Here is a 27,206-nt window from a genome sequence, read left to right as displayed (position 1 = left end):
TTTTTTTTAGTTTTCTTACCTGCCCTCTCAATTGATTTTAATTTTCTCAAAAACAACACACTTTCATAAAGTAGTTTTCAGTTTATAGTATATATGTATCTATATATTTTTTATTTCATTCGTAGGGCTTTGCAATAATAAATCCTTAAAGCAATATCAAATAAACCAAAAACCTATACAAACCAAAACTTAAAGATATGAAGCAAAAATGTTCGCTTGTGTATAAAATTTTGCTCGCTTTTTTTATAACACCCATTTAAGTTAAAACAAATACATTATTGGCAATTCTCAGTACTTAACTTATACATTATACACTAACTACAAAAAAACTGGAATTATTTGACAATTTATAAATATATAGAATTGGCTTAAGATAACAAAAAGTAAAATCGGGTTAAAATTCATCAAATTATACTTCACTGCTACCACTTGCAGCTAACATCGCAGCTGTGCTGAATGGACCCACAGGCTGCGGTGCGATGTCGAAATCTGGCACATCTAAAACATTACCCTTTTGCTGCATTACGGGCGGTGCACGAAAAGATGCTGTTGATAAGTCCATTAACGACGGTTGCGGTTCGGTGTTTATTTTTGGTTCTTTCTGCGTCGTACTTTTCATCATAGGAAGCTGCTGCTGAATGTGTTGTTGTTGCAGTTGTTCTTCCCGCAACTGTTGTGGGCTCTTAACATAATTTATTGGTATTATACCAACACTCTGACGATCCACGGTACAGGCAGTTGCCCAGCCAGTATTTAGCATGCCTAGGGTATTCTGTATCTCCTTCGGTGCAATCAGTAGTGGTTGATTGCATTTTATACTCAACTCACTGGGATTTCTTGCTTGAAAATCATACATTGCGATTGTTTCTATGGGATTCATCCATTTGGTTGGATTTCGTGCTGCAAAAGGTAGAAAACGATTAAAATATAAGCCGTATCTAATCTAGTTGTTTTAAGATATTTATAAACACATGTTTAAATTGCGCGATAAGGCTGCTACTAGGGGCAATATGTGTCGTATAAATCTATACATATACATATGTACACGCACACACATATATACATACATACATATACACATAGATAAAATAAAATCATTGCAAATGCATACCCTCTTCCTGTGCAGTATTTGTTACTGTGCCCAAGAGCCTCATTATTAGATATGGTGCTGTAAAAATGAAGCTTATAAAAGCCAGTACTGGCCATGGTGATTGACCCTTGCGTGGTAGCTTAGGGGCGCCTGGTTGTTGTGATGAATCATTTAGAGCCTCAGCAAAAGCTTGCTTGAATTTTTCGCTTGATGGATCCATTTCCGATAAGCGCAGCCAGTAAAGTATTCTGCGGAGAATGAAATTTTTAGTAAAAACAGCCTAAATAACATTCACACTAACTTCTTATATATCCATGTTAATCCACGATATACGGCAAATGTCTGCCAAAATTGTGCGAATACACCACGCAAGCGTCCAAAGTTTGCTGCCACGCCCAATATTGCACGGAATGAGCTAGTGAGTGCAAAAAATGTAGAATCCAACATTGCAGCTATGTTTCCAATGGCTGAAACAAGCGATTCAATACTTTCGAACGCAGGTCGGGAGCTAGCCTCAGCCAATTGTATGAAGCGCGTCTCAGGATCCATCGGATTAATGCCTCCCATACCAAAACGATTGTATGCGCTGCCAAAACCACCACCGTAACCTCCATACGAACCAAAGCCACCAAAGCTACCATAACCACCATATGAACCAATAGCGTTGCCGATTCCATTATAACCCGCATAACCACCATATCCGCCAAAACCGGTATTAGCATTGTAGCTACTAGGGGTCACACCATAAGGTGACTGGGGCAGTGGTGGTGGTTGCAATGATCGTACATTACCAGCGAAGGGTGTACGTAGTTGTGTGTCGCTTGTGCCTCCCATCATGCTAACTCCAGCTCCAGCTGCTATACCAGACGGAGGTATTAGATTCGGTTCAACCAGCACCGGGCTTCGGAAGTTATTGGCGCTGTCACCGATATCGACCATGGTTTAAGAGCCCTTTGGTCGCCAGCCAATTTACGTACTACTTGGACTTTGAGCTAAATCCTCTACGTTGACTTTATCAATGCTCTTGATTCGCGTACTAAAAAGCTAACATACAGTACTTATTTGTTTTGCGAGTCAAACTTATTTTTTTTTTTTTTTATAAACTAGATTGTAGTACAATAAAAATATTTTTTACCAAAAACAATGGCCTAAAAAACCACTGGACTTTTTAACAAATGCACAGAATGACAGTCCGTAGGATGACAGTTGACTGAAAGATTAAAAAAATGTGCTGCCAGCTACCATAAAATGTCACAAAACTAATTAAAGTTAAACTGTTGCCAGTCAGATGTACATATTTTTCGCGATATATGATCTCACGACATCTTATTTGTAAAAATTGTCGTGTTTTTGTTCTTGGTTCCCAGGTAGAGAATGTTTTTCCCAGCTTTGACGTCTCGCTTCCAGCATGCACCACATTTTGGGCAAAATTGGTACCTGTGGGGCGATTTGGTAGTCAGGTTTATGTTGTAACACTCGGAAAGTTTGGTTGTTCTGAATTCATTAACCATCAGAATATCTGCATGCCGTTGTTTTAGTGCTGCGATTAGTAACCTATTAGGTATTCGCCTATATCCGCGTATATGTGAGTTTGAAGCAATTTTGGTGGAACCTATACATATCAATGTACTCTCTTTTGTGTTTGTATACCCTGCATATCAGGATTTTTAAAGAATTTTCTTTAAGAAATCGTTCAGAAATTTCTTTACTAGTTCTCGTCAACCACTTCATATTGGGCTTGTTCGAGCGGGAAGAAATGAATCCCCATATGGGGAAAAATATAAAATTTCACATTTTCTCCTTAACAAAATTTGCTTTTTTATAGTGTATTCGTTATGAAATGAAATAAAATAAGATAAAATACCTTTTTAAGAAAACAAAGTGTGTATACTGAGAAAAAATAAAAAGCATTCAACTATATTAATGGGCAAAGAATAGTGAAAGAAGTAACACTGTTTCACGTAAGGTAGTCAATATGGCGGAATTAGAGCGAGAAGTTGCCAACTGATAACAACTTGTATTATTGCATCATGGAACGTAATGATTGCAATTCGAAAAAGCCCATTGTTTTCCTTAAATACTCCTAAAATAATCGTAAAAAAAATTCCGATACTCTGAAAGATTTCGGGAGCATTTATTTGCAGGTTATATCACGATAATCGATTTTTTAAATCGATATTCCAGGGTCGATATATCGAAGACATCGATAATTTACCCGCAATATCGACATTTAAGTTGAAATTTATTTTTCATCTACAAAAAGTGTATGGGAAAATACTAAAGAAGGTTTAATCAGCAACTTGTGTGAATAATTTAGCGCAAAAGTTTTACAAGCCGATTAAGTCGACCGGCATGCCGTTTTAACCTCAGTAAATATACAAGATGGAAATAACACAATTAGGTGAGTTGATAGGCAGGTCTAATATTCTATTCAATCGGGAGCAGGATTTTCAACATCGATTTTTTCGATATCGATATTGTTCAGCCAGATTATTCTGCATATCGATATTTTATGGTGTGATAACCGCTTTTTGAATCGATATTCCCTGGTCGATATATCGAAGACATCGATACTTTGCTTGCATTATCGATATTTAAGTTAGAATTAAGTTCTGAACACATTGAATACGACGAGCTACGGGCCACAGCTTCCAGTTTGTTATCTTCATTATCTAAACGCTTTGTCGATGGCGACATGATTTTTTTGAACGCGGCAGCGACATCATGAATTTGTATGAGTTTGACATAAAAGAAGAGGAAGAACCTTATCGTCGCCGGAAAAATAGAAATAGATCTAATCTGGCCACAACCACAGCCCTCGCGTAGCCCGGTCGTCGCCAAAATAATTATCTACATAAGAGTACGTGTTAAAATAATTTGACAGCTGTAGTCCGTAGCTCGTCGTTTTCATTGTGTTCGAGCTATTAATTTTTCATCTACAAAAAATTTAAAGGGTTCTTTATTTTGCTGATCGATTACATATAGCCACTTTAAAGATAAATGTGCCCTTTACTTAAATACCCAAACTGAAAATTTAAATGACAAAGCTCCCTTTTGTAAGAAAAAATATAAGTACGTCATTTTCGTAGTTATAATAGGTGCGTTCGTTTAAAATCTCCAGCAGAAACCAACCAACTGCCAAATTCCGGCGAAATGTCTTCTGTTCGCTCACAAGAGAGAAATATCCAAAATGTACGCGAACAGAAAATTTGCAGAAACTTGCAAGTTAGACGAACAGCTGATATAATTTTTGTTTACATTCAAAAGTGTAAAATTTAAAACGTACGAAAAGTTATCACAAAGTGTTATACCGACACAGTTTATTGATTAAACAAATAACTACTTATTTCTTACAAGTTTAATTAGTCGCATTTTGTAATTTTTAACTTCCAAACCATCAAATTCAATTTTGTGATTTGCGTAAATGCCAACCAGCTGTTTTTGATCAGCTGTTTTCCTGTTGGCAAATTGCTGTTGGCAAAAATTGTTCCAGCAGAAACCAGCAGCTTCCCCTCAAAATGAAATGTCACTTTGCTCTCTCAATTTCCCCTACTTTGCAAGTTTTTTGCGTACGCGAACGCAAAAACTTGTAAGTTTTGGTTAAACATGAACAATTAACAGCTACGCGAACGAACCTAATTACATATTTATGACAATGAGATGATGCAATTTTGCATTGATCAGCATTGCCAACTTTATTTCCATTTAAATGGATATTTTGTTATTCAATTGCCATTGTGTTATGAAAACACTTCTGGTTTAAAGTACGTTTAAATGCCACTTTAACTAAAAGGAAACTTTTGTAAAAGGAACTTAAAGTGTTTCATTATGAAATCGGCCCTAAACTAGGTTTAACCGGCAGCTTGAGTGATTTATTTAGCTCTTAAGTTTGATAAACCGCTTACATGGTGTATACGGCTCTTAACTCGTTGCCACCGTTAGACTTAGGGCCAGTTTTTCAGTGCCAGTTTAAACTTAGATTAAGTAAACTGAGTTTAAATTGAACAGCTGGCTCACATTTGATTGGCTGTGCTTACCCTGCAAAAATCGTTGGACCATCCCTGCAAAAATCGTTGGACCATGTAGTCTATTTGTGGTAAATTGGAGTACTTACAAAAGTGTGCCTCTGTCATGCTGTATCGGACCAACTCGTGTCTCTGCACCATTTTATTGTTACCCCGATCACTGCTCCTGTTTATTGTTTGTTATCCGATCACTGCTCGTCTTTTAACGAAATGTCATTGAAGTTGAGCATTTGAAAGCACATTTGCATGTCTGGCTGTAGCTGAACGTGTAGAGACCCTGCAAAAATCGTTGGACCATGTGACCTATTTGTGGTATTTTGGAGTACTTACAAAAATGCTCCTCTGTCATGCTGTAGCGGACCAACTCGTGTCTTTGCACCATTTTATTGTTACCCCGATCACTGCTCGTGTTTTAACGATATGTGATTGAAGTTGAGCATTTTAAAGCACATTTTCATGTCTGGCTGTAGCTGAACGTGTAGAGATGCTCGATGTTAGTTGTTAGCTCCCAGCATGTTCGGGTTCAAATACCGAAAGAGGCAACATGTAATTTTTTATTTTTGTTTTTGGTTTTTATTAATTGCGAAAAAGCATCTGTGAAATGAAGAACAAAAGCGTGTACAAACGAAAAATCAAATCAACAACGTCATTGTTAATATGTTGGAGTAGTTTTGTGCTACTCTGATGTAATGCAGAGATGGAGTATATGGTCCTGCCCTAGGACATCGCAATGTTAATTGGACCATATTTTTTATAAGAATTGTGGTTAATTTTGGAGTACTCCGTGGCCCTTAGGGAGTACTCTTTACATGCATGCATGGAGTAGTCGCGATTTTTGCAGGGGATGCTCGCTGTTAGTTCTTAGCTCACAGCATGTTCGGGTTTGAATGCCATCAGAGGCAACATGTAATTTTTAATTTTTGGCTTGGTTTTTATTAATTTCGAAAAAGCATTTGAGAAGTGAAGAACAAAAGCGTGTACAAACGAAAAAATATAACAACAATGCCACTGTTAATATGTTGGAGTAGTTTTGTGCTACTCTGATGTAATGCAGGGATGGAGTATATGGTCCTGCCCTAGGACATCGCAATGTTAATAGCACCATATTTTTTATATGAATTGTGGTTAATTTTGGAGTACTCCTTGATCCTTAGGGAGTACTCTTTACACGCATGCATGGAGTAGTCGCGATTTTTGCAGGGTTAGTTTAAACCAGCCAGATCGGGCGTTTAAACTGAGTTTAAACTACGGTCGTGCACTGAAAAACTGGCCCTTATTGTCTTGTTCTATCTTCATTAACAATACAGTCGACCGGCATTTCATTTTAATCCTCAGTAAATATCCAAGATGGAAATAACACAATTTGGTGAGTTGATAGGCAGGTCTAATAGTCTATTCAATTGGGATTAGGATTTTCCACATCGATTTCTCCGATATCCATATTGTTCAGCCCCGATATATCGCCATATCGATTTTACATGCAATGAACTAAATTGATTGATGATATCGATACTTTCTTAAAAATCGAACATTCCTGCTTGACAATGCTTGTAATTGTAGTTTTTGTTAAAGTTTTGTAAAAAATTGTTGTGCAAATAAATGAAGGCGGCCAGAAAATATTATCAAGAATTATCCACAAAACTTGAAAGCGTGAATAGCGAAGCGAAGATGCATAAAATACGTTTAACATTTAAGAGAAGATAAGTTCGTTCAAAAGTTCTGAAGGGTTACTACCAAGTACAGCAGCCAGCCGACTGAAGAATTTCCGCAATTATACGCATTGGACAACTCTTGACACCTTGATTCATTATTAGTGATACAAGAAAAAAAACGACACCAATTGTAAAAAGCTGGAAAAAGTTAACGTACTAGCTTCAGAATAATATTTTACAATCTCGAGTTGGACACAGTTAATTAATCAAGGCAAGAAGCAATTAGACACAAATCAAAATGGTTGACCCATTCCTAGCGATGAACTATAATGTATTAGAGGTGATCTTCTCTTATTTGGATTTGCGTGATTTGCGGAATTGCGCGCTGGTATGCTGGAACTGGTATCACTTCTTAAACGATGAAAGCTCAGACGTGTGGCGAATGCATTGTTTGCGAAAACTACCCCAAGAAGCACTTAAGTCAGACTTATTGGCATCGGTAACGACTTACAAAAAAAGATTACGCGCCTATTATCACGCTTGGAACCCAAATGATTGCTCGCGTAATGTTTATATTAAGCCGAATGGTTTTACATTGCATCGGTAAGTGAAATTGCTATTAAAGCAAAGAAAGGGTTATATAAATATTCTTCACATCACATACAATTACAGCAATCCCGTCGCACAAAGCACAGATGCAGCGCGTGGAAAAATAGGTTTTCGACAAGGGCGTCATTCGTGGGAGGTGATTTGGGAAGGACCGCTTGGCACAGTTGCGGTAATTGGTATATCAACAAAGGAAGCAGCGTTACAGTGTCATGGTTATGTGGCCTTATTGGGTTCTGACGATCAGAGTTGGGGATGGAATTTGGTGGAAAATATGTTACTGCATAATGGTGACGCGCAGGGAAGCTATCCGTTGCTAAATAACCCACCCAAATATCAGGTATATGTGTAAGATAATTTATAATATGCATTCATACAATGCGGGTAAGAATATATAAAAAGGAAATTAAACACGTATACATTTTTACAATAATGCAGGTGGGTGAACGGATACGAGTCATACTGGATTGTGACGACAATACCTTATCATTCGAAAAGAACAGTGAATTTTTAGGTATAGCGTTTAAGGGTAAGTGATCAATTACTAAAATATAGAAAATATTCTAGAAATAGTAAGCATACAAGTTCTTTGAATTTGATTTAAAATGAGGTTATTACAGGTCTGCCAGATAAGAAGCTTTACCCAACAGTGTCTGCGGTGTATGGCAATACAGAGGTATCGATGGTGTATTTAGGACCGCCTTTAGATGGTTAAAATAGACATATGAGTGTATGAGAGTGGCTAAATACACTGGTTTACAGCAAAAATGTTCTATGGCTGCCACTATCCAATTCCTATGTAGAATTGCTCAGTGGTTCCGAAGTTAATTTTTTTCTATGGATACGTTTTTGAGATATTTTCAATTTACCGTTATTCAGCTTAAAGCAAAAATTGGTTCCTTTTAATCACGTATATCTTACGAACCAACTCAACAATCTTATGAATATGAAAGCTAATACAATTCTCCATAAACCGTATATACATCACTTTCCGATAGGGCTTATAGTTTCTGACAAATTAATCTTAAAAAATATCAGACTTTAACAGAAGAAAAATTAAATAAAATTATAGTTTAAAAAACTAAAACCTCGCTATTAAAACTTCCATTCGCACTGTCAACAGGTTACTTTAAGAATGGAAGTTTAAAGCAATTCCAATTCGTACTGTCATCAGGCATGTAACTTGAGAATGGAAATCGCTGCTTCTTTTAGGCGCATCAATATTACATAGTTACATCCCGAGCTAATAAAAGCGAGGTAAAAAATAACAGGTTCTGTGCCAAATTTTTGCATTTGTAATTAAGAAATAATGAGTGGTCAAATTATAATACGTAAAGATTTTTTTATGAAAAATTAGCCTGAAAGAAAGTTACTCAGACTCTACGTACACCTGACTTAACACGCTTTGCTACTCATATTTCATATAAAAAATACTTGCGCATTTTCATTTGACCACTCATTATTTCTTATTTATCCATCGATTTTCTTCATCAGTAACTTGATTTTTTTTTTGTAACAGAACAGGCTTTAGTACAAATGCAAAAATTTGGCACAGAACCTGTTATTATTTTAATTTTTCTTCTATTTAAGTTTAATTTTTTTTTCGTTTTTTCATTAAAAAAAAAAAAGACTGCAATGACTATTTAATTTGTCAGAAACTATCAGTCCTATCGGAAAGTGCTGTATATATGGTTTATGGAGAATTTCATTATCTTTCATTTGCCGTATTTTATATAACGATTTTTAAATTGGTTCGTAATACGTGATTAAAAAGAACCAATTTTTGCTTTAAGTTGAATATCGCCAAGATCTCGATAACGTATCCATTGAAAAACAAATTAACCCGATTTTCGGAATTACCGAGCAATTCTAAATAGAAATTGGATAGCGGCGTCTGGAGAACAAAAACTAAACTAAAATTCGTGATCCAGTGATATTTAGGGAGGTTGCACATATGGATTGTTTATGTATGTTTGAAGACAGAGATTTTAAAAGCGAATACTTTTATACTTTTTCCACATGTTAAAATTAAGTCAAATATCTGAGAATGAATTTTCGTACATAAACACATACTTACTAGGTACACATAACTGACTTAACTCTGCTTTCAAATATTATCATATAACTTTGAAACTTTCTTTAATTGACCGGCGCTGAATTTGGCAAAATAACAATTTTAAACACACATTAACAAAAATAAAATAAAATAAAAAGTGTAATCGTAATCGTAATAACACTAAACCGTAGTTAACTTGCAGAATGTGTAATATACAAAGCGCGTATCCAAATTTATATATATACTTGAGAAAAACAAAAATCAAATACATAATAACAACGCGTATGCAATACTTGTAACGTAGATGTTATATATCGTTACCTTAATATAGAAAGGCCCTATCTCACATCGTCGCCGTAAAAATCCGTATTTAAGTAAAAATCCAAATTTCTCTTTTTGATTTATTATGATGCATTTCATCGAATTATAAGTCCGCACATCAATTTAAGCAATAAAAAAAAATTTTAGTTAGTTACGGTTTTTCGCATTTCAACGACTATATGAGTTAGGGCCTTTCTATATTAAGGTAACGATAAGTAGTTTTACTTACATACATGCATTGTTCGGATACTGCATACCAAATTTATTTTCCTAAAAATATTTAGCCATGTGCGAAGCCCTAATTGTTCATCAAATTTAGAAAACATAAAAAACACATTCACATTATATTTTTAAATAACTTTTTAAATCCGAAATATTTGCTTTTTACAAAATAGAATTGCCATTAATATACGAAAAGTGCATTTAGTACAGTTTTTACAGTTATAATATTTGCGAGCAAAATTTCTTAAATTTATCGCACATTTCTATAGATATTTCACTCACATTCAAGCACTAGTTTACATGCACACAACATCCTGTGCACATTGTAATGTGGCTTCAAAATTTTACATATACATTTGGTTGGCTGTTATTTGAATTGCACTTTTAATGCCACGATTTTGAATAAATATAAATGTAATTATTTTAAAATAACACTTTATTTTGATAAGTTTCACTAGTCCATGTAATCAGTTTGTATATTGTATTTGACTTGAAATGTATATATTTATGTATAATTATTTTAAGTGTACTTCCAAAAAGTACGTAAGTTGATTCGTTCTTTCAATATTCTTTTCACTAATAAACGTAGATGGTAGATTAAGCGAAACTAAACATGTAAATATAAAAAGAAAACAATGCAAGCAAAATTGACCTTCAAATAAAAATATGCTCTTTTATTAGTTACATATGTAGATGTACTTATATATATTTAGTTATTAATACAATGCCGAAAATTAATGTTATGATAGATTTATTCACTGTCGTTTACTGGTGCGTCGTCATCATCATCAAATAAGTCATCAAAATCATTGTAGAAGTCTGCATGAACTTGCTTCTCATTAGTTGGCAGATCGATGAGTAGACCAGAGGAGCTGCCGGACTGAAACGCATATTACAAATATATGTATGAGTTTATTCAAAATGTGTAATAAAAAAGTTGCATTCATACGTTTAAATGCGCCTGTCGCAAATGTTTATATCTGCCGGAGGCTAGTTCCAGCGCCTAAACCAAAGTGCACACTTACCTCCTCCATGTCCGTACTGAACATTTCATCAGCAGCCGGCGTTGGCTTCATCTCGCGTAATACAGGATCCGTTTTACTGGTAAATATTTACCTTAATTTATATTAAATATCTTGCAAAACTCACTTTTACCAATAAAACAATTTTCGACAAAATTAAAAAGTCACTAGCGAAGAGAGCAAAGCAAAATGTCAAACAATCGAAAACAGCTGGGTGTGTTCAGTGCGCGCGTATGGCCTATGCAGGGTGCGTGTCTCGGCTGACAACAAATAAAGCGATGGGCTGCCTGTCCTTGCTGATGGCCTGGTGAATATGGGATTCTGCAAATTTCAAATCAAGCATCAGACACGGTAAAAAACCGGTATTATTCCTGGGTTTAGTGTAGAATTGTTTCTTTGGTTTGCTATTTTTCAAGATTTAGCTAAAACTAATTTTTTTCTAAACTATTTGCTATAAAATTCCAAAATCATTTTTATTTAAGAGTGGCAACACCGTCGGAAGTGCCGGTACAGAGTATATCCATGGTGGAATCTAGGTGTATATCTAGGCTAAAAAAGTACTAGCTGTTGTCATTTCTGATCGCCTGGTGTAAATGGGCGTGCATACCGAGGCTGCATTTTTTAAAATGGGATTTTCCGGAATGTATAAAGAAACGCAGCCTGAACCGAAAATATTTCAATCGAATATTAAATTAAATTAAATTTAATTAAATTAAGTTAATTAAATTTAAAGAATTTGCATGCTGCGTCAATCAGCAAGAGGCTATGAATTGATTCGAGGTTAGTCAATTAGGTAATTCTTTTAAGCGTTCCGGTTTTTGCAAGAGGGTATCAACCACGGCAGCACACTTGGCAATACCGTAAATGGACAAGCGGCAACTGACGGCTAGCAAACAGCTGTTGAACGTATCAAATTCTAAAAAAATTTCAATAAAAGTCAAAGTTGCAAAACTGGTGTTTGTTTTTATTATTACTTAGAAACATAATAAAACTTCAATATGGTGCGTGTAGGCCTGCAAATCTCAGCAACTTTAGAGAATATAGAAAGTCTGGAAACCAATCATCCGGATTATCCATTTTTCGTGAAAGTGAAATGTACAAATTGCGGCGAAACATCCGATAAATGGCACGATATAACCGAATCGGAGCGTTCGCAAGGGGGTGCAGATACACGTAATCCTGAAGGCTTTAATTTCTATATGAAATGCAAAATGTGCAGTCGGGAGAATAGCATTGACATAGTGGAGAAGACAAATGGTAGGCGGCACAAACACCGGCATGCATACAACCTTCGCAGAAGAGGGCAATTTTAAATGTTTTGATGTTAAATTTCTTTCAGCACCTTACACTCGGGAAGATGCAGACAAATTCAAAACTATTGTTGTCTTCGATTGTCGCGGTGTTGAGCCGGTCGAGTTTTCACCACGTGCTGGTTGGATAGTAAAATCTGCAGAAAATGGGCAAACATTCGAGGATGTTGATCTGTCGGAAGATGATTGGGTTGAATATGATCAGAAGAATAGGCAGTCGATTGGTGTGTACGAATTCGCGTCGCAGTTTATAAAATTGAAGAAATAGAGCGCGCCGGCACACGAGAAGCTGGGAACTCGTTTTAATCTTAGAAGCTGCCAAGAAAATTTAATTTTTATAAAATGCATAGATATTATTTATTCTATACTTTTTAATCTGATGCATTTGTTGAAGTAAACTTTTTTATCTGAAATTAAATAAAAATCCAAATGAATTTATAGTCTTACAAAATTTAAATCGATGATGGCGTTGAATCTTTTGTGTTGGTCAAACAAATCTTTTTAATAAAAGCACTTGACAGCGAATATAACTTACGGAATTTCATTGAGGAAAGTATGTGTGTAAATTTTCAAAAGTCAAAAGTTTTATGACAATTTAGACTTGTCTACTGAAACCCACCAAGCACCACTAGCGCATACGAACACTTTTGTATGTATGTAGGTACACATCGCTTCCTTAGAGTGAAAAGTTGATAAATCCCATTTCTTCATGTATTTCGCAAAATTTTGAATACAACATTTTGGCTGTTTTAAAGCAAAGCGAACTCCATATGAATCAAAGGGATTCGATCTTTATTAAAAAAAGATTACGTATTATTTTGGCCTTATCAGATTTTCGGCGTTTCTTCTGGACTTGGCAAATTTTCCTTGCATTGAACATAAACGAGAATAAATAAAACAAGTACCTTTATCCTTTTGGAAACAATGCATTTTTAATTTCTCTAGCCTCCTGTATCAAAATATGAGTTTTCATAAAAAGTGGACTCAGCAACTTTTCACTCTAAGCTAGCGATATATATCCCGTTGCTCTTAAACGCGTTACTGCAAAGCAGTAGTTCATTTTATTTCTAAACAACATATCGTCGATGTTTTTGCAAAATCGCCCATCGACCAATAGAAAAACCGCCTATCTTACGGCACTCAAATTTTCCAGGAGAGCGAAAAAACGGCTTTCCTTTGAAGGCATTGCCTTGATGGGTGTCATTTTTTCTAGCTATTATTTTACAAATATGTTGCTTTAATAATGATTTTACGATTTTTATGCATAAATCACGACGCCTGGTGTTCAGGGTTACTAAATCTCGTTTTTGCCACAACAGCGATGGGCGGTTTTGCAAAAACATCGACGATGTAATTATTGGAAATGTCTAGTATGCGTAAACACGGTTTAATGCCGAATTACAATTTAGTTGCAAAAATGGGGCATTTCTATTAAATATGGTTTCAGCATTAAAGAGTATTTACTTGCATTAATGCGACAGTATGCATTTACGAACACGGGGTAGATTTACTTTTTTCGTTGTTATAAATTCCAAATATAACCTAAAACTAAAATTAACACAGCAATTTAAATAAACAGCTAAAACGCCGGCCAGTGCGCAAAAACAAAACATTTTACCTACTCTAAGGAAAGGGAAGTTAATAGTAGTAAAAAACACGAATTCGATAGTATAATGGGTACTTATAATTACATTGTCAGTTCATTTAACAATAGGCTACAATAACTATAAAAATTAAAATTCAACTAAAAGTTAATAAAATAGTGGCTAGTGCGAGGCACTGATGTGTATTAAAAAGAAACGAGTAAAAATATAAAGATTGAATAAAACTAACCGCTTAACTTAGTTATTTGCAGTTCAAATGAATACGAAAAGAAATGTTATCAAAAAAATAATTTACATAAAATGCGAGCGTTAATCAAACAGTTATATTAGTTATAAAACGTTTTTTTTAAGCTAATGATGAGTTACAGTATCTATCTACTAAAAATATATATGCATGTATGTGTGGACTTAATAAGCACCCCTTTGTGATGCATTTCTAAATATGTATGTATGTAGATCCATATGTATATGCACAAATTTTCATACATACATATGTATATTGGTACACATGATATGCCTTTACATATCGCACATTTTCTGCAAGAGTGTCTTAATCAAAAAAATTTAGAACTCGAGGAAAACGACTTTAAAGTTTATGCCCCCATGGTAAAAATTAATACACATTTTCTTCAATTTGCACAACCTGGAAAAGTAGGTTGTTATCATTTCTGCATACTTAATTAAGTTTTATTTGTTTATTTTTGCATTACGACACTCTTGCAGCAAAGGTATGAGCCACTTCTATCAACTAAAAATCAATGAGAAGCGCTTAAATTTATTAAATAGTTGTTTTTCATTTTGGACCTGGACGTTGTCATAAGGCTTTATTTAGTCCCTCACAGCCTCTCGGACCTTAGGCAATTGGGTGCGGATTATGCATGTATGTGGTGTGGACGTTCACAGTTGTTAAGATAGCTTACGTTATCCATGCATATGTACATAGGCTATATTTATCATTTTTTCGCTCCTTTGTCTTCTATCATCACCATGTGTTGACGCATTTAGAGTTTATTGATAATGTTTATTTGATGTTTGCACATTCAGCTGTACTTATCGGATACTATAGGAAAACGCACGACACGCAATTCATTGCCATAATCACAAACAACTGCATCGCCGGCGAGCATTAAAGTTTTCGGACAGAGCAATGAATTCGCATGATCAAGCTTTACTTCGCGCGCGGGTTCACCAGTGCGCACATCCCAAACGATAAGTGAGCCTGAAAGGAAAGATAAATGATAACTATAATAGTGTCGTATATTTTTTACTGTAAAACTTCAAACACAAAGTTGCAGTACACATTTTTTCTGTGGTCATAAGCAATAACCACCTAAGTCGAAAAACCTGCATTCGAGAAAAAACGTTTTAAACATTTGGGCTGAATGTCAACGATATGGGGAAACCAAAATATGTCCGTCTATAACTTTTTAAATAGCCTAGCTGGCGAGATGGGGATTTCACATATACATGGAATAGTAGTTGCAGAATACGATAGCATATATAACTCAATTCTTTCTTAAGTCGACTTAGGAGGCTATTGCTAATGACCACAGATTTTTTCCCCCTTTTTACAACGCTCATATACTACAACAGTTTTTCGTAAAAAAGAAGACCATAATTTTTAGTTCAATTCAATTGGTTTTGTCCAGAGAATAGGAATTTGAAGAAAAATCAATTTGTTGTTATTATCAAATTTAAGCAAGAAATTTCTAAGCAAAACCAAAACCGACGATAAACCGAAATTTAATTAATATGGGACCACCTTTCCTTTAAAAGAATTATAGAAATTGGTTGACGTGGTGCAAATTAATGCGGCAACATACCGACCCCTAACCGCCAAAATAACGTAAGCGACATTTTTTTCAAAATTTTCTTTTTAATTCCTACAGCATGCGTGAAATAGATTCCTACTAAACATTAAACATACTTTTGGAATGATAATCTTGAGCCGCTCCGATAGCGAGTTAAAAATACGACTTACATTTTACGACAAGCGCTTTTCAAAGCAACTCATCTCGTACTCACCCATTTTGCAAGTTACCAGCAAAAAAGGCGTCAACATCAACAAACTCGAATAGGCATTCAGTATATTAATTGTTGTCAACAAGTTACCCTGAAATCGTTCCCACACACAAATACGCTCGTCCACGCCCAACGATATAACATATGTGGGTGCACATACTAACGCCGTGACGGCACCATCATGCGCTTGTATGTTATACATGCAAGCACCAGTAAATAAATCCCACACACACAACATACCATCCTGGGAACCAGAGCCACCAGTGCCGGGTTGCCAATGGTCGACGAAAAGGCAAGTTATCGGCCCGCAATGACCGTGTAGTGAATATTCGACGTTGGCATTTGTCAGACTATACACCTTGGTAGATGTGTAAGGAGAAAGTAATGGTCATTTGTATGAATAAATTAACATTAAATATCGAAAAAAGGAAAAATATCTATATACATATGTATCTACGTATAAATATTAGAGTTTTTGTACTTACTTTGAGCGTGTGATCCTGACTGCCAGTGAATACCATTCCATTAGACACCTCCATACAGGTAATTGGCTGTTGATGTGCATAACGCGCTGCTTCCAATGTTATTTTCATTTCTTCCTTATTGGAAGGTGGCGGCGATTGGCCGGGTAGACATCTATGTTGTTGTTGCTGCAGTGGAATTTGCGCATGATGCATCAGACCAATGCTGCCCGCTGAGCTAGTTCGAGCGTGTGCTGCGCAATCAAAAATTAAAAGAAAAATTATAATAATAGTAATTATATTTAATTACATCGAGTCTAAAAAACCGATAATCAATTAGTATTGTATTATGCATTCCATTAATTAAAAAAAAACATAATTTTGATTTGTCTTTCTAAATAGTTTAAAAGCATTTTTTGAAATGTTCATTACAAAATATATGTTATATTTAATTAATGTAGTTCTTTACCATTGTTTTCGCAGTACAAAAACTAAATGCCTATCCCGAGTTAACTAACTCTCTATCGTCAAAACTTCCATTAAATTGAATCTTTTTCTTGCTTTTTTCACTTCGACTTACTTCTTCGATAAGCTGAGGTAAAATTCCAATCGATTTGTTGGCCTTTGCAATAGGTTTCCAATCGGAAGAATTCCAGACGTCCACATAAGCGCCCCACAATCACACGATCGCCACTCAAATGAATGTGTGTTATGCCTTGATTGCTCTTCAATTCGCCAGGCGAAATACACTGCAAACAATATATGTAGTGCCAAAGACTAAATTATTCAAACACAATCGCACCTTCAACACGCCCTCCGGCATCTCCCATAACTCGACGCGCCCATTCGCACAGCCTACCGCTACAAGATTGTCAAATGCACTCATACACCAGATGGGCGAGTATGCCACCCGTTCGAACACCACCTGTCCACCTTCCCGCTTTGTCTCTATTTGCATATGTTCGCGCTGTATTGTCGTCAAATTCTCGCCATTGCGTGCATCCCACACCTTTATTTGGCCACTCAGACAACAACTGATGATATGAGAACCATCTGATATGAGACATTCGACAGTATGTTTGTGACCCACAATTTTCGTTGGCACACCTTCGAGTATATGTTCTGTTTTTTGTGGCATCTCCGACGACTCATACCAACTGGAACGCCATTCCGCATAGTTGCGTGTGCATATGCATCGATAGAAAACAACCATAGTGTAGCTGAGTACAAAAATGCTGATTAAGCACATTGTGATGGCGAAGAAAAATTCCATGGGGCTTTTAGGATATAGCGGTGTACCGCCCGGGAATACCATTGGCGATTCACGACGCTCATCATCACTAAAATCAATGGGATCGAGTGCCGCTGCGAGTGCCTTCCATTGAAAGTTTTGTGTTATCTTTTCCTGAGGATTACGAAGGATCACCGCTGACTCGGGGCCAATGGCGTGCGTTAACTTAATGGTGGGTAGTAGAGTAACATAGCGACCGCTAAGTGAAATATTATATTGCTTCATAATGGTACTCCAGTGAAAATTGGAGAGAAAGTAGTTCAACTCGAAATCCGGATAGATTAGCCGCCGCAACTCCGCATCCGTGTCGTTGACGGGTCCGTTGCCCGATGCGCCTGGAATGAAGTGAAACAATTGCAGGCGTTAGATTAGCAGAATGTGTGAAAAATTATTATACCGCAATACAATATTGTAATAATTATCGCTTCTTTGACTTACCTTTATTTTTTTCCTTTTTCCTCACATTTTCACCTTTATGAATGCGGCGCACTGATTCATCAGCACTGTCAGTTTTTCCATTGTTACCCTTACCAGCTGTCGACGGTCCACCATGTATTGCGTGCTGCATATTCGAAAAGAAACTCGATACTGCAGTTTGTTCGCTTGTTTTGACAAACCTTTGCGATTCTTCATAAGCAAATGATGTACGATTGCTTTCCACGGCGAGCAGATTTTCCAAACAGCCGGTATTATAGACTATCGTACAGATCCACACACTCATCCAGATCATGAAGGCTCGCTGAAAGAAACGTGTACGTGCCCAGAAGTTAACAATACGCAGACGTTTCGGTATGCGAACGTTATTCGCTTGAATGCCAACCTTTGCGGTCAAATCGGCTGGGTGCGAATTGAGATCGGCGAAAGTGAGCTTCGGATGGGACTGTGAACGATGAAACATACCCAAACCACCATTGCTCATGGGAGAGAAAGGTGCGTGCGCCACATCACCTGTCAATGATGCCACAGACACGCTCTTGTCGAAGAAACGATAATCGTTGCGTCCATTGGGCAGCATGCCGAAACCGCCAGGTGGCGGTGTGGCTGTACTGTTTGTCATAGTGCACCTCAACATCATTTTGGGCAAATGCTTCGCTTCGGTTGTGTATTCGGGCAGCTTGATATTCATTGCCAGTATGGTGGAGAAAAGCAACATTTGCAACATAAAATCAGAGAGTAAACCGATAATTGCAAAAATGCTGAATTTTTGTATGACTGGTACCATTGTGATACAGCCTATTGTGAGTATGGTAATCTCAGTCAGTAGCGTTTTGGAAATGTGCCAACCCTCCTTGCTGAGCGCCTTGGCAACACGTATCTTTACGTCGAAAGTTTCTTGAGTGCAAACTACGCTTTTCGTTATCACCAAACAATTTTCCAGACCAACTAGAATTACCAAAAAAGGAAATACATCCTTCGATTGCAAACTGATGGTCAGGCCAAAGAATGAGCAAACACCAAGCGACATAGTTAGGCTGCCGAGCACTGTTATAACGGCACAAACTGCAAGCAATAGACGCGAGCGAATTATTTCGATTTTACGTACCGAAAAATACATATAGATAAAGAGCAGCACAAAAGCAATGGCCAGTGGCATAAACTCCCACATTTTGAACTCATCCGGGTAGAAAATGTACGTAATTGAAGCTTTATCAACGCGCTTGTTCGGCTGTGATGACGATGCTGACTGGGAGGTTGGTTGATCAGTTGCTGTTTTACTGAGTGACAGTGGTGGATAGTATTGGAAGAGTTTTTCTTTTAGTGTGCTCAAATACTCCTGATCGTTTTGGTTTAGAATCAAAGTTATGGCGTATTGTATTATGCGGGAACGCGAACGAAGCGGATAACGCTTGAAGCCAGTATCTTGCATTGGTACACCGAAGAGCATTTCCGCTGTGGAGACTTTAGTTTTTTGGATGTTCTGAAAATGAAAATTATACAGTTTTTTTTTGAGTTAGTAGGTATTTTTATAATGACTGTTAGAAAACATAAATGGGACTGTGATTTCCCTACAGGAAGAGGTCAAATATGTAGGAATAACCCTGGATAAGAAACTCACCTGGGAGTCTCATCTCAACGCTATTATCAACGAAGCAACGAAAAACAGGGGCAATGATAACAACACCCACCGCAGGTATGGGATCTCTACTCAACCTTACACGCCTTCATGTGGTAATACAAGAGGAAGCAGCAACGCAGGCACTCATGCTACATAGGAAAAATAAATACAAACAAGGCGACCTTGGCGGACACCTTGAAATCTTGAAGGGAAAGGGCAACCCAAAACCCTGTTCTCAGACCAAATTGTTCCCATCCTCAGCTTCACAAAGAGGTACAAGATCATATTTCCCACTATGAAAATTTGAGCAGAAACCCCACGTGATTCACAAAAATGGTATACCGATGATTCAAAAACACCTTACGATGTAGGTGCGGATGTTGTGGACTTGCAATTTCGCACATCTTCGCCATTAAGTAAACGGCGGCGATATTACAGGCGGAACTAGCTGCCATACTGGCCCACGTCTTAATAAACAGGCAATATGTCAAAATAAAAATCTCCATACTCCATACTGTCCTCAAAGCTCTAGATAGCTACTCGTTCTCATCAAAAACCCTTATAGAGTGCCATAGAGCACTCAATAACCCAGCCGCCTAAAATAGGGTCTCCTAATGTTGTTGTAACAGCATATAAATTCCCCAAAGATTTTGGGGAGTGTTGCTGGAGTGACAGTCCTTGGTCAGATATAAATCTGGGTCGTTCCGGTTACGTAGACACGACTGTCGTGGGACTCCTTAATCTGTTAGCCTGGTTAGGACGGCTATGATAGCTATGAAAAAGCCGACTTCCAAGCTACTAAAAAGGGGCAGATACACCTTTTGTTTGGCCCAGCCCATTTCTTGGATTCAACAACAACGATATCAAGAAGGACCTCAACAAGTGGGTAATATCCCGCACTGCTAGCCATTGGAATAAGTTAGAGGGATACTAAACAACTAAAGTTGAAATAGGGGGTTTAATAGATCAAATCTGGCCGCGGTTAAATGAGCTTGAAGATCCACCCTTACATCACCATAACCATAACCATAGGGTGCCGAAAATAACTAAACCGCAATAATTAAATCACAAGATTTTCATTTTAAGATCATTGCAAAACGATATTGTTCGATTTTTACCTTTTCAATCAAGAACAATCGTTGAATCTGGATTTTAATGTTTCGGTCAATAATAATCGTTATTTTAGATTTTTATTTATTTTTACGATAATTTTTAAGTGTGGAGACTGAGTTTTTATGATCGCTTTAAAAACTTTATGATATAAAAAATTAAATCTGAAAATATGGTAGAAAAAATTGAAATCCAAAATAACGAAACAAATATCTTAAAATAACGACTAAATTGGATCGAAAAAATAGCGATCCAAGATTAATGGTTAAATTATGATTTTTATTTGAAATCACATAACCGTGAGATACGGTGTCTGATTTAGATATGAATGTACATATGTATGTATATTGATCTTTTTTGATAAGATAATAATAAAAAAAATCAAAGATTGTATGAAGAGTCGTTTACGCAAATCGCGTAAATAATAAAAACTTTTCTTAATAATTCCGATACGATAGTTAGGTCAATGTACATTAAATATAAATGCAGCAAGATTGCAAAAAAGGAGCATCAATCATCATCCATCCATATTGCATGTGACAATGGCGTTTGTAGTTTTAGGCAAATAAAAACTTGTATTGCTTGTGTTATTTAAAAAAATATTTAAATACACACATTAGCAACTTAGTAAATCGTCATGTAAATAAAATTGTATAAAAACTTAGTACCCATGCATTAATATGTATTTTCAATTTACACAGTTACAACGCCTTTTAAAAACACAAAAGCTCTTACAATTTGTTGACAAACACAAAACAGACATTTTATGTATTAAAGTTAATTATACTGAAGCAAAAAATGTCCTTCCGGGCAAAGTCCGAATTATTGCGACACCAAGAACCGGAAAATAAATATGACTTCCATGAATCAATTCTACTGACTTTTGCAAGGTGCGAATACTGCAGTCATACAACAATAACTGTGACGGCCGCAATAGCCGTGTCATTAGAAGCGCATATTATCTCTTGGATCTCTTGGTAGGACGCAGGATCGATGACTGCACCGATCAACATCCCATAAAAAATGGGAACTTCATATGAGCTCAAAACAACCCTTAAACATTCAGCCTTATCATGAGTTTAAATTTCCCCGAACCGGTTCACTTTTCACTACGGGCGGATGAAAAGAAACTCCCGATAAGGCTGGTCGTTTTCTCTTAAGACACTTCATAGAGGTTAAAAACTTTTCGTGCCTTCATTATCGGCATTTTATTCAAGGAAAAATTCACTGCTGAGTAAAAATCCCACGCATTTATGCTTTGGGTATACAATTTCGAGCAGTATGAAATATTTGCCTAAGATAGGTAAACATAAGACTAGAAGGGTGGTGAAAAATCAACATTCATGCAAAATGAATAATTTCCAAGTTGACTCACCTTGCGAATTGTGTGTTAAGTAAGTACGTTGGCGATAAAAACCAGTTGAAAGTTTGCATACAACGCGGTGTATTAGGGATGTTTCGAACGTCATATTTTTCACATTCGCGTATGCGAATGCGAATTTTCGGAATGCGAATGTGCGAATGCGAATTTTAGGAATAACATTAAAAAAGCTATAATCAACTTATTACTTAATAGTTTTGTAAATTATTAGAATATTGACTAACCTATACAGTGTTTTGATCTAATAGTCACAAGGGGCATATTATATTAAAAAAAAAACAATAATAATAATTTTGCTGCCTTTTCTTGCCTGAGGCGATTTCTTAAAGGCTCGTATCAGTGTTGTCAAGTTTTGAATTTGAAAAGGCACTAAACCCCAAGAAAAATCGCGTTTTTTCTCGAAAAAAGCACCAAATTTTTCTATTGAGGATTTAATGGACTTTATATGCACACAAAAATTTAGTGTAGGTCTGCCGATTCAAATGAATAAAAATTAATGTTTCTTGCTTGGCGGCCGAATTCATTCAGTTTTCTATAAATTCAAATATTTTCGTCCAAACGACGCGACGTAAACCTTAGAACTTTTCTTTCCGACCACTTCAACCCTGAAACATAACAAAATTTGATTTCCCTTTTTAATGTGTCTTATTTGAGCGCATCCACCGGGTGTAAAAAAGCTGCCTACTCGATTATTCCTTTTTAAAAAGGATCGTTAATCATTTTACTGTTAGGAGATGCTGGTGCTTTTTTTAATATTCGTAAAAACTATAACAAATTCAGCCCAAACTAAAGGTCTAAAGATCGATTCCTGGTCCCAGTAACATGGACATTTTTGCAGGCAATGGCAAATTACCGTATGTAATTCTGCCATGATTGAAAGTGCTGCTACATATTTTTTTGACAAACATATGGTCTTTCGCTTATGACTGTCATTGTGCCATGATTTTGTTTCCGTTTTTGTAAAATTGCTTACGAAACGTCCAATTGCTATTTAATTTAATTTCAAACTAAACTCAAAACTAAAAAAAAGAAATACCAAAAAACGCACCAAGCACCAAACTCAAAAATTGTCGCGTTTTGAATAAAGAAAGGCATTAAGTTGGCAACCGTGGCTCGTATATAAGGCCAGCTGCAATGAACAATTGCTCAAATATTTACGGGTCAGATCTGTCAATTTGTCGATTTTAGTTTAAATTTTCACCAATCGGGAGGATTTTTACCGAGATAAGCTCGTTTTTCTTTAAGATAGGCCTTCAGTTGAGCTTTCATTTCACATTTTTTAATGTCTCCAAATTCTACATCCGAACCTTCGCTTACGCTGGATGAACCTAAAATTAATTCTAGGTTGCTTATAAAACTTTTAGCAATACTTGTTGAAGGCCCATCAATGTTGTTTGATATACTACTTAACCGTTAAGCGCCTGAAGCTAAAAGCCGGTTGTTGCCGCCACTATCTAAAATATCTTATATTTTACTAGAGTAATCGAGTACTTTAATTTTTATCGATAAATTAAAACGTCTTCTATCACGAGTCGTAAGACGAGTTCTATAATTGCGCCAATTGTACTTTAGTTAGTTCGTGCGTAAAGTAGCTGGAAAGCAATTAATCAAGATCTCGTCACGCGTCCAGGTTTTGATACCTAAAAGTGTGCAATACCTCGTATCCGCCAAATGCAATACCACGTATGACGTGGCAAAGAAAAATATTAATTTTGGTTACCCCGGTCTCTATGGGTGCCCTACTCTGTGAATTTAATGGTGAGTAACTATAGTAGAATCCCCTATTTAGTAACTTCCGTTAGAAATCCTTTGAAAAGTGTTTATGAAATAATTATTTTTTGCTATTTTGGGAAATATTCGGACTACTTCATACGTGGTATTGCATTTGGCGGATACGAGGTATTGCGCGCCAAGCGCCAATATTAGTCATTTATCAATAAAATGCTAATATTTGTTTTGTTGTTGTTAAGAAGTGTTTATTTTGTTAACAAAATACTTTAGTCCATATATATTATGTACTAATTTATTTTGGTGGAGGACTAGTTCTTTTTGAGACACTGCTTTTATACGTTCCCTAACCAACACTTTTTTTGAAACTGCATTTTTCACAGATTTTGGTAGGCTATATTAAAATACACCTTAATACAATTTTAATATAAAATACGGCAGACGAAAGCTAATAAAATTCTCCATAAACCGTAAATAAATCACTTTCCGATAGAAATTATAGTCTTTGAAAAATTAATTAATCATTTCAGTTGTTTTTATGAAAAAATTAAAAAAATCAAACTTTAACAGAAGAAAAATTAAAAAAAAAATAACAGGTTCCCTGCAAAATTTCTGCATTTATGCTAAAGCTTGTTCTGTTACAAAAAAAAAAAAATCAAGTAACTAATGAAGAAAATCGACGGATAAATAAAACATGAGTGGTCTAATGAAAATACACAAAGATTTTTTGTATGAAAGATGAGCAGGAAAGAAAGTTACTCATACGCCACGTACACCTCTCAAAATAATTTTCAATAGTTAAAAAAAATTGTATTTTATAAGTTTTTCGCATACTCGTACTTACATGATATTGAAAGATGGTTGCCAGCAAATTTGCATCTTTGGTGAAATTTTGTATATCTTGTGACCATAGATTCGCCGGTGATAATACCAAGCAATTGTATTCGGGAAATAAAACTTTCTCATCGCGTGTGCGTTTGACATTATCCACATGCCAACACGATTGATCTAATGTGCGTTTGCTGCAATAAAATGAATGAAAAATTATTAAATTTAAATGAATACATATGCAAGCATACATAAATAAGTATGAGTAATTTCAATCAAATTCGGTTAACAATAGGGGAGTTCATGTTGAATAGCATTTTAGGTGTAGTGTTGCTGCGTAGCAATCTAGCACGCAGTTTTTGCTTGGAAATGCAACAAAACATGTGCTATATTTCTACGTAGCAATTTTACACCTAAAATGTTACTCAACGTGAGCTCCCCTGAAATAAATTGTTTTTCCCATATACATTGACATACATATGTAGTACATATAAGTATGGCACATAAACCCCAGCAGGAAATGGATCTAACTATAAGCTAACTTTAAGTTGATTAGGAAGGAGCTAAAAGTCACTTATTATCTGTATATTTCCTTTGACGGAAGCAAACTATATTTCTATGGCGATAGCCGCGAAATTGTCAAGGGTGGTTTACCTGTGCATTAGATGTAGTCTGCATTTGATGTAACTAACTACTTTTGGACATAAAATATCAATAGGAAAAACGAAATATTTTTTTTATTTTTTTTTGTTTATTTTTTAATTTTTATTTACTCTATTACATTACATTTCATATTTGTTTACATATTCTGCTGTAGGTGATCCCATATTCGAACTCCGTCAGACATAACTTCAAAATGATAATATGGAATTTCGATCTTCCTTTTATTTGTCCTCAATTCGAAAAAGTATTTGCGAAGTGCAGGATATTTATATAGAAACGCGTTTAAAGAAAACAATCTCCTTCATTACTCCTGCATTACTTGTGGACTAGTTTCAAGTTACCTTGTTGTAGCTAACTACAAGTTATATATTTTATAGAAATCCCGCCAAAACAGCTAACTACCAGCGGGTTATTTTTTATCAATTGATAATTTTTTTCTGCAGGGACCGTACAAACATATATCTGGCATTTTATTTAAACAACTTAGTGACATTAAAAGGTTTGACTTTGAATTAAAAATAATAGTTTTGGTTGAACAAATTTTATATTTTTATTAATTATAATAATAATAATAGAATGGCGCTTACACATATGTTAGTGTTTGGCCGAGCTTCTCCTTCCGATTTGTGGCGTGCGCCTTGATGTTGTCACACAGAGCGGAGGGACCTACAGTTTTACACCGACTCCGAAGGCGATAGTATTTATTTAAGAGAAGCCTTTTTTAGGCAGAAATACACTCGGAGGTTTGCCATTGCTTGCCGAGGGACGACCGCTGTTAAGAAAAAACCTTTTTATATATTTTTTGCGATGTTGCTTTGACCAGGGCTTGAACCCAGGCGTTGCGGAGTGGAAGCGCGCACTGCTTACCACTACATCACAGCGGCCGAGCTTCTATTAAAAGGGCACTCTTAAGGCGGACCTCTATAGCATGCGTATACGTATGTATGCGTTTGACAGAAAAATTGAATATACAAATTTATACGACACACAATGATATTTGATACCCATTTTGTGCCAATAATTTAAAAAATTAGTATATTTAGTAGAGGGCACTGAATTCGAATCTGAAGTAAAAAAAAAAGGGCCGATCCAATATGGGGCCCTAAAATCTTAAACACAAACATTTCGTTATAAATAATAATAAGAATGGCTTATGCTTATTACGGTGCTCTTTTCGGCGATTTTTTTTTACTCCACCTCGAAATTTTTTGGGAAATACCTAAAACAAGTTCCCTGAAAATTTGAGACCTTAATATTAATACTAAGTGCTCGACCAAGGCGTGCAAAAATTTTCCGTTCAAAATATACGTAAACTTTTATTGTTTTTCTTTAAAATTCTATAGCTCAGAGAAATTTTATGGTATAATCATGGTCAATGATGGTTTTTCTTCAGAATTGAATGCTCTACAAAAGGGTCCATTGTGACGTAACTCTAAATCCCACCAGCGAGTTAGTACGTAGTAGTATTTTCCTGAAATTCCATTTTTTTGCCCCTATCTCGTAAATAACAAGAGCTATAGAAAATTTGTGAATGACCGACTAGTAGGCTTTTTAATTTCCTACAAGAAACACTAAATCGCTAATATCGATATTTCTTGAGATATTGGCTTATGGTTCTGAAGTTACAGCTGATAAAAATAATCACACCTATGGGATACGCAACTCATTTATATGTAACACCTTACTATAAGCACCAAATTTCAATTTCATGTGACTTATGGTTTTGAAGTTATAGCTGATAAAAAATTTCACGCCCCC

General features: G+C 35.9%; 5 protein-coding genes across 7 annotated transcripts in view; 2 read left to right on the top strand and 3 right to left on the bottom strand.

The window, feature by feature from the left end:
• Positions 1-74: 74 nt before the first annotated feature.
• On the bottom strand, positions 75-2,318 carry LOC118744810 (probable peroxisomal membrane protein PEX13). 2 transcript variants are annotated; one of them, XM_036478161.1, is made up of 4 exons: positions 2,226-2,318; positions 1,392-2,126; positions 1,112-1,338; positions 75-900 (listed from the first exon to the last, which is right to left on the bottom strand). In XM_036478161.1, exons 2-4 carry the CDS (start codon positions 2,027-2,029, stop codon positions 410-412), a joined length of 1,356 nt encoding a protein of 451 aa, XP_036334054.1. In that variant the 5' UTR covers positions 2,030-2,126; positions 2,226-2,318; the 3' UTR covers positions 75-409. The 2 variants fall into 2 exon arrangements, with proteins under 2 accessions (XP_036334054.1, XP_036334053.1); XM_036478160.1 differs by having other exon boundaries at positions 1,392-2,134; positions 2,226-2,301.
• Positions 2,319-6,631: 4,313 nt separating this feature from the next.
• LOC118745179 (F-box/SPRY domain-containing protein 1) lies at positions 6,632-8,197 on the top strand. The gene is made up of 4 exons (XM_036478703.1): positions 6,632-7,370; positions 7,440-7,713; positions 7,812-7,902; positions 7,994-8,197. The coding sequence occupies exons 1-4, from the start codon at positions 7,066-7,068 to the stop codon at positions 8,086-8,088; spliced, it is 765 nt and encodes a 254-aa protein (XP_036334596.1). The 5' UTR covers positions 6,632-7,065; the 3' UTR covers positions 8,089-8,197.
• Positions 8,198-10,619: 2,422 nt separating this feature from the next.
• LOC118744809 (COP9 signalosome complex subunit 9) lies at positions 10,620-11,328 on the bottom strand. The gene is made up of 2 exons (XM_036478159.1): positions 10,998-11,328; positions 10,620-10,852 (listed from the first exon to the last, which is right to left on the bottom strand). Exons 1-2 carry the CDS (start codon positions 11,046-11,048, stop codon positions 10,724-10,726), a joined length of 180 nt encoding a protein of 59 aa, XP_036334052.1. The 5' UTR covers positions 11,049-11,328; the 3' UTR covers positions 10,620-10,723.
• A 384-nt stretch (positions 11,329-11,712) lies between these two features.
• Positions 11,713-12,761, top strand: LOC118744808 (UPF0587 protein GA18326). The gene is made up of 2 exons (XM_036478158.1): positions 11,713-12,251; positions 12,334-12,761. Exons 1-2 carry the CDS (start codon positions 11,993-11,995, stop codon positions 12,570-12,572), a joined length of 498 nt encoding a protein of 165 aa, XP_036334051.1. The 5' UTR covers positions 11,713-11,992; the 3' UTR covers positions 12,573-12,761.
• Positions 12,762-13,965: 1,204 nt separating this feature from the next.
• Positions 13,966-27,206, bottom strand: part of LOC118744807 (sterol regulatory element-binding protein cleavage-activating protein) — a 37,520-nt gene continuing 24,279 nt past the window's right edge. Inside the window, exons 3-9 of one of the 2 annotated variants that reach the window (XM_036478156.1) lie at positions 24,802-24,979; positions 18,121-19,600; positions 17,194-18,017; positions 16,972-17,140; positions 16,416-16,645; positions 15,934-16,288; positions 13,966-15,127 (exon numbers count right to left, since the gene is read on the bottom strand). In XM_036478156.1, coding sequence (XP_036334049.1) covers positions 14,949-15,127; positions 15,934-16,288; positions 16,416-16,645; positions 16,972-17,140; positions 17,194-18,017; positions 18,121-19,600; positions 24,802-24,979 — 3,415 coding nt within the window. In that variant the 3' untranslated portion in view covers positions 13,966-14,948. The remainder of the gene's footprint in view (positions 15,128-15,933; positions 16,289-16,415; positions 16,646-16,971; positions 17,141-17,193; positions 18,018-18,120; positions 19,601-24,801; positions 24,980-27,206) is intronic. The other variant, XM_036478157.1, reaches the window with a different exon arrangement.

The sequence above is a fragment of the Rhagoletis pomonella genome, unplaced genomic scaffold (genome assembly GCF_013731165.1).
Source record: "Rhagoletis pomonella isolate Grant_MI unplaced genomic scaffold, Rhpom_1.0 Rhpom_scaffold_00008, whole genome shotgun sequence".
NCBI classification, from domain to species: domain Eukaryota; kingdom Metazoa; phylum Arthropoda; class Insecta; order Diptera; family Tephritidae; genus Rhagoletis; species Rhagoletis pomonella.
This window is presented reverse-complemented; position numbering and strand designations above follow the sequence as displayed.

Coding starts and splice junctions, on each gene's coding strand:
- LOC118744810 (XM_036478161.1), bottom strand. CDS start 2,029: ATGGTCGATATCGGTGACAGCGCCAATAACTTCCGAAGCCCGGTGCTG. Junction 1,339..1,391: donor TTAACATGGATATATAAGAA/GTTAGTGTGAAT, acceptor CATTCTCCGCAG/AATACTTTACTGGCTGCGCT. Junction 901..1,111: donor AAATACTGCACAGGAAGAGG/GTATGCATTTGC, acceptor TACCTTTTGCAG/CACGAAATCCAACCAAATGG.
- LOC118745179 (XM_036478703.1), top strand. CDS start 7,066: ATGGTTGACCCATTCCTAGCGATGAACTATAATGTATTAGAGGTGATC. Junction 7,371..7,439: donor AATGGTTTTACATTGCATCG/GTAAGTGAAATT, acceptor ATACAATTACAG/CAATCCCGTCGCACAAAGCA. Junction 7,714..7,811: donor ATAACCCACCCAAATATCAG/GTATATGTGTAA, acceptor ACAATAATGCAG/GTGGGTGAACGGATACGAGT.
- LOC118744809 (XM_036478159.1), bottom strand. CDS start 11,048: ATGAAGCCAACGCCGGCTGCTGATGAAATGTTCAGTACGGACATGGAG. Junction 10,853..10,997: donor TCAGTACGGACATGGAGGAG/GTAAGTGTGCAC, acceptor TATGCGTTTCAG/TCCGGCAGCTCCTCTGGTCT.
- LOC118744808 (XM_036478158.1), top strand. CDS start 11,993: ATGGTGCGTGTAGGCCTGCAAATCTCAGCAACTTTAGAGAATATAGAA. Junction 12,252..12,333: donor CATAGTGGAGAAGACAAATG/GTAGGCGGCACA, acceptor AATTTCTTTCAG/CACCTTACACTCGGGAAGAT.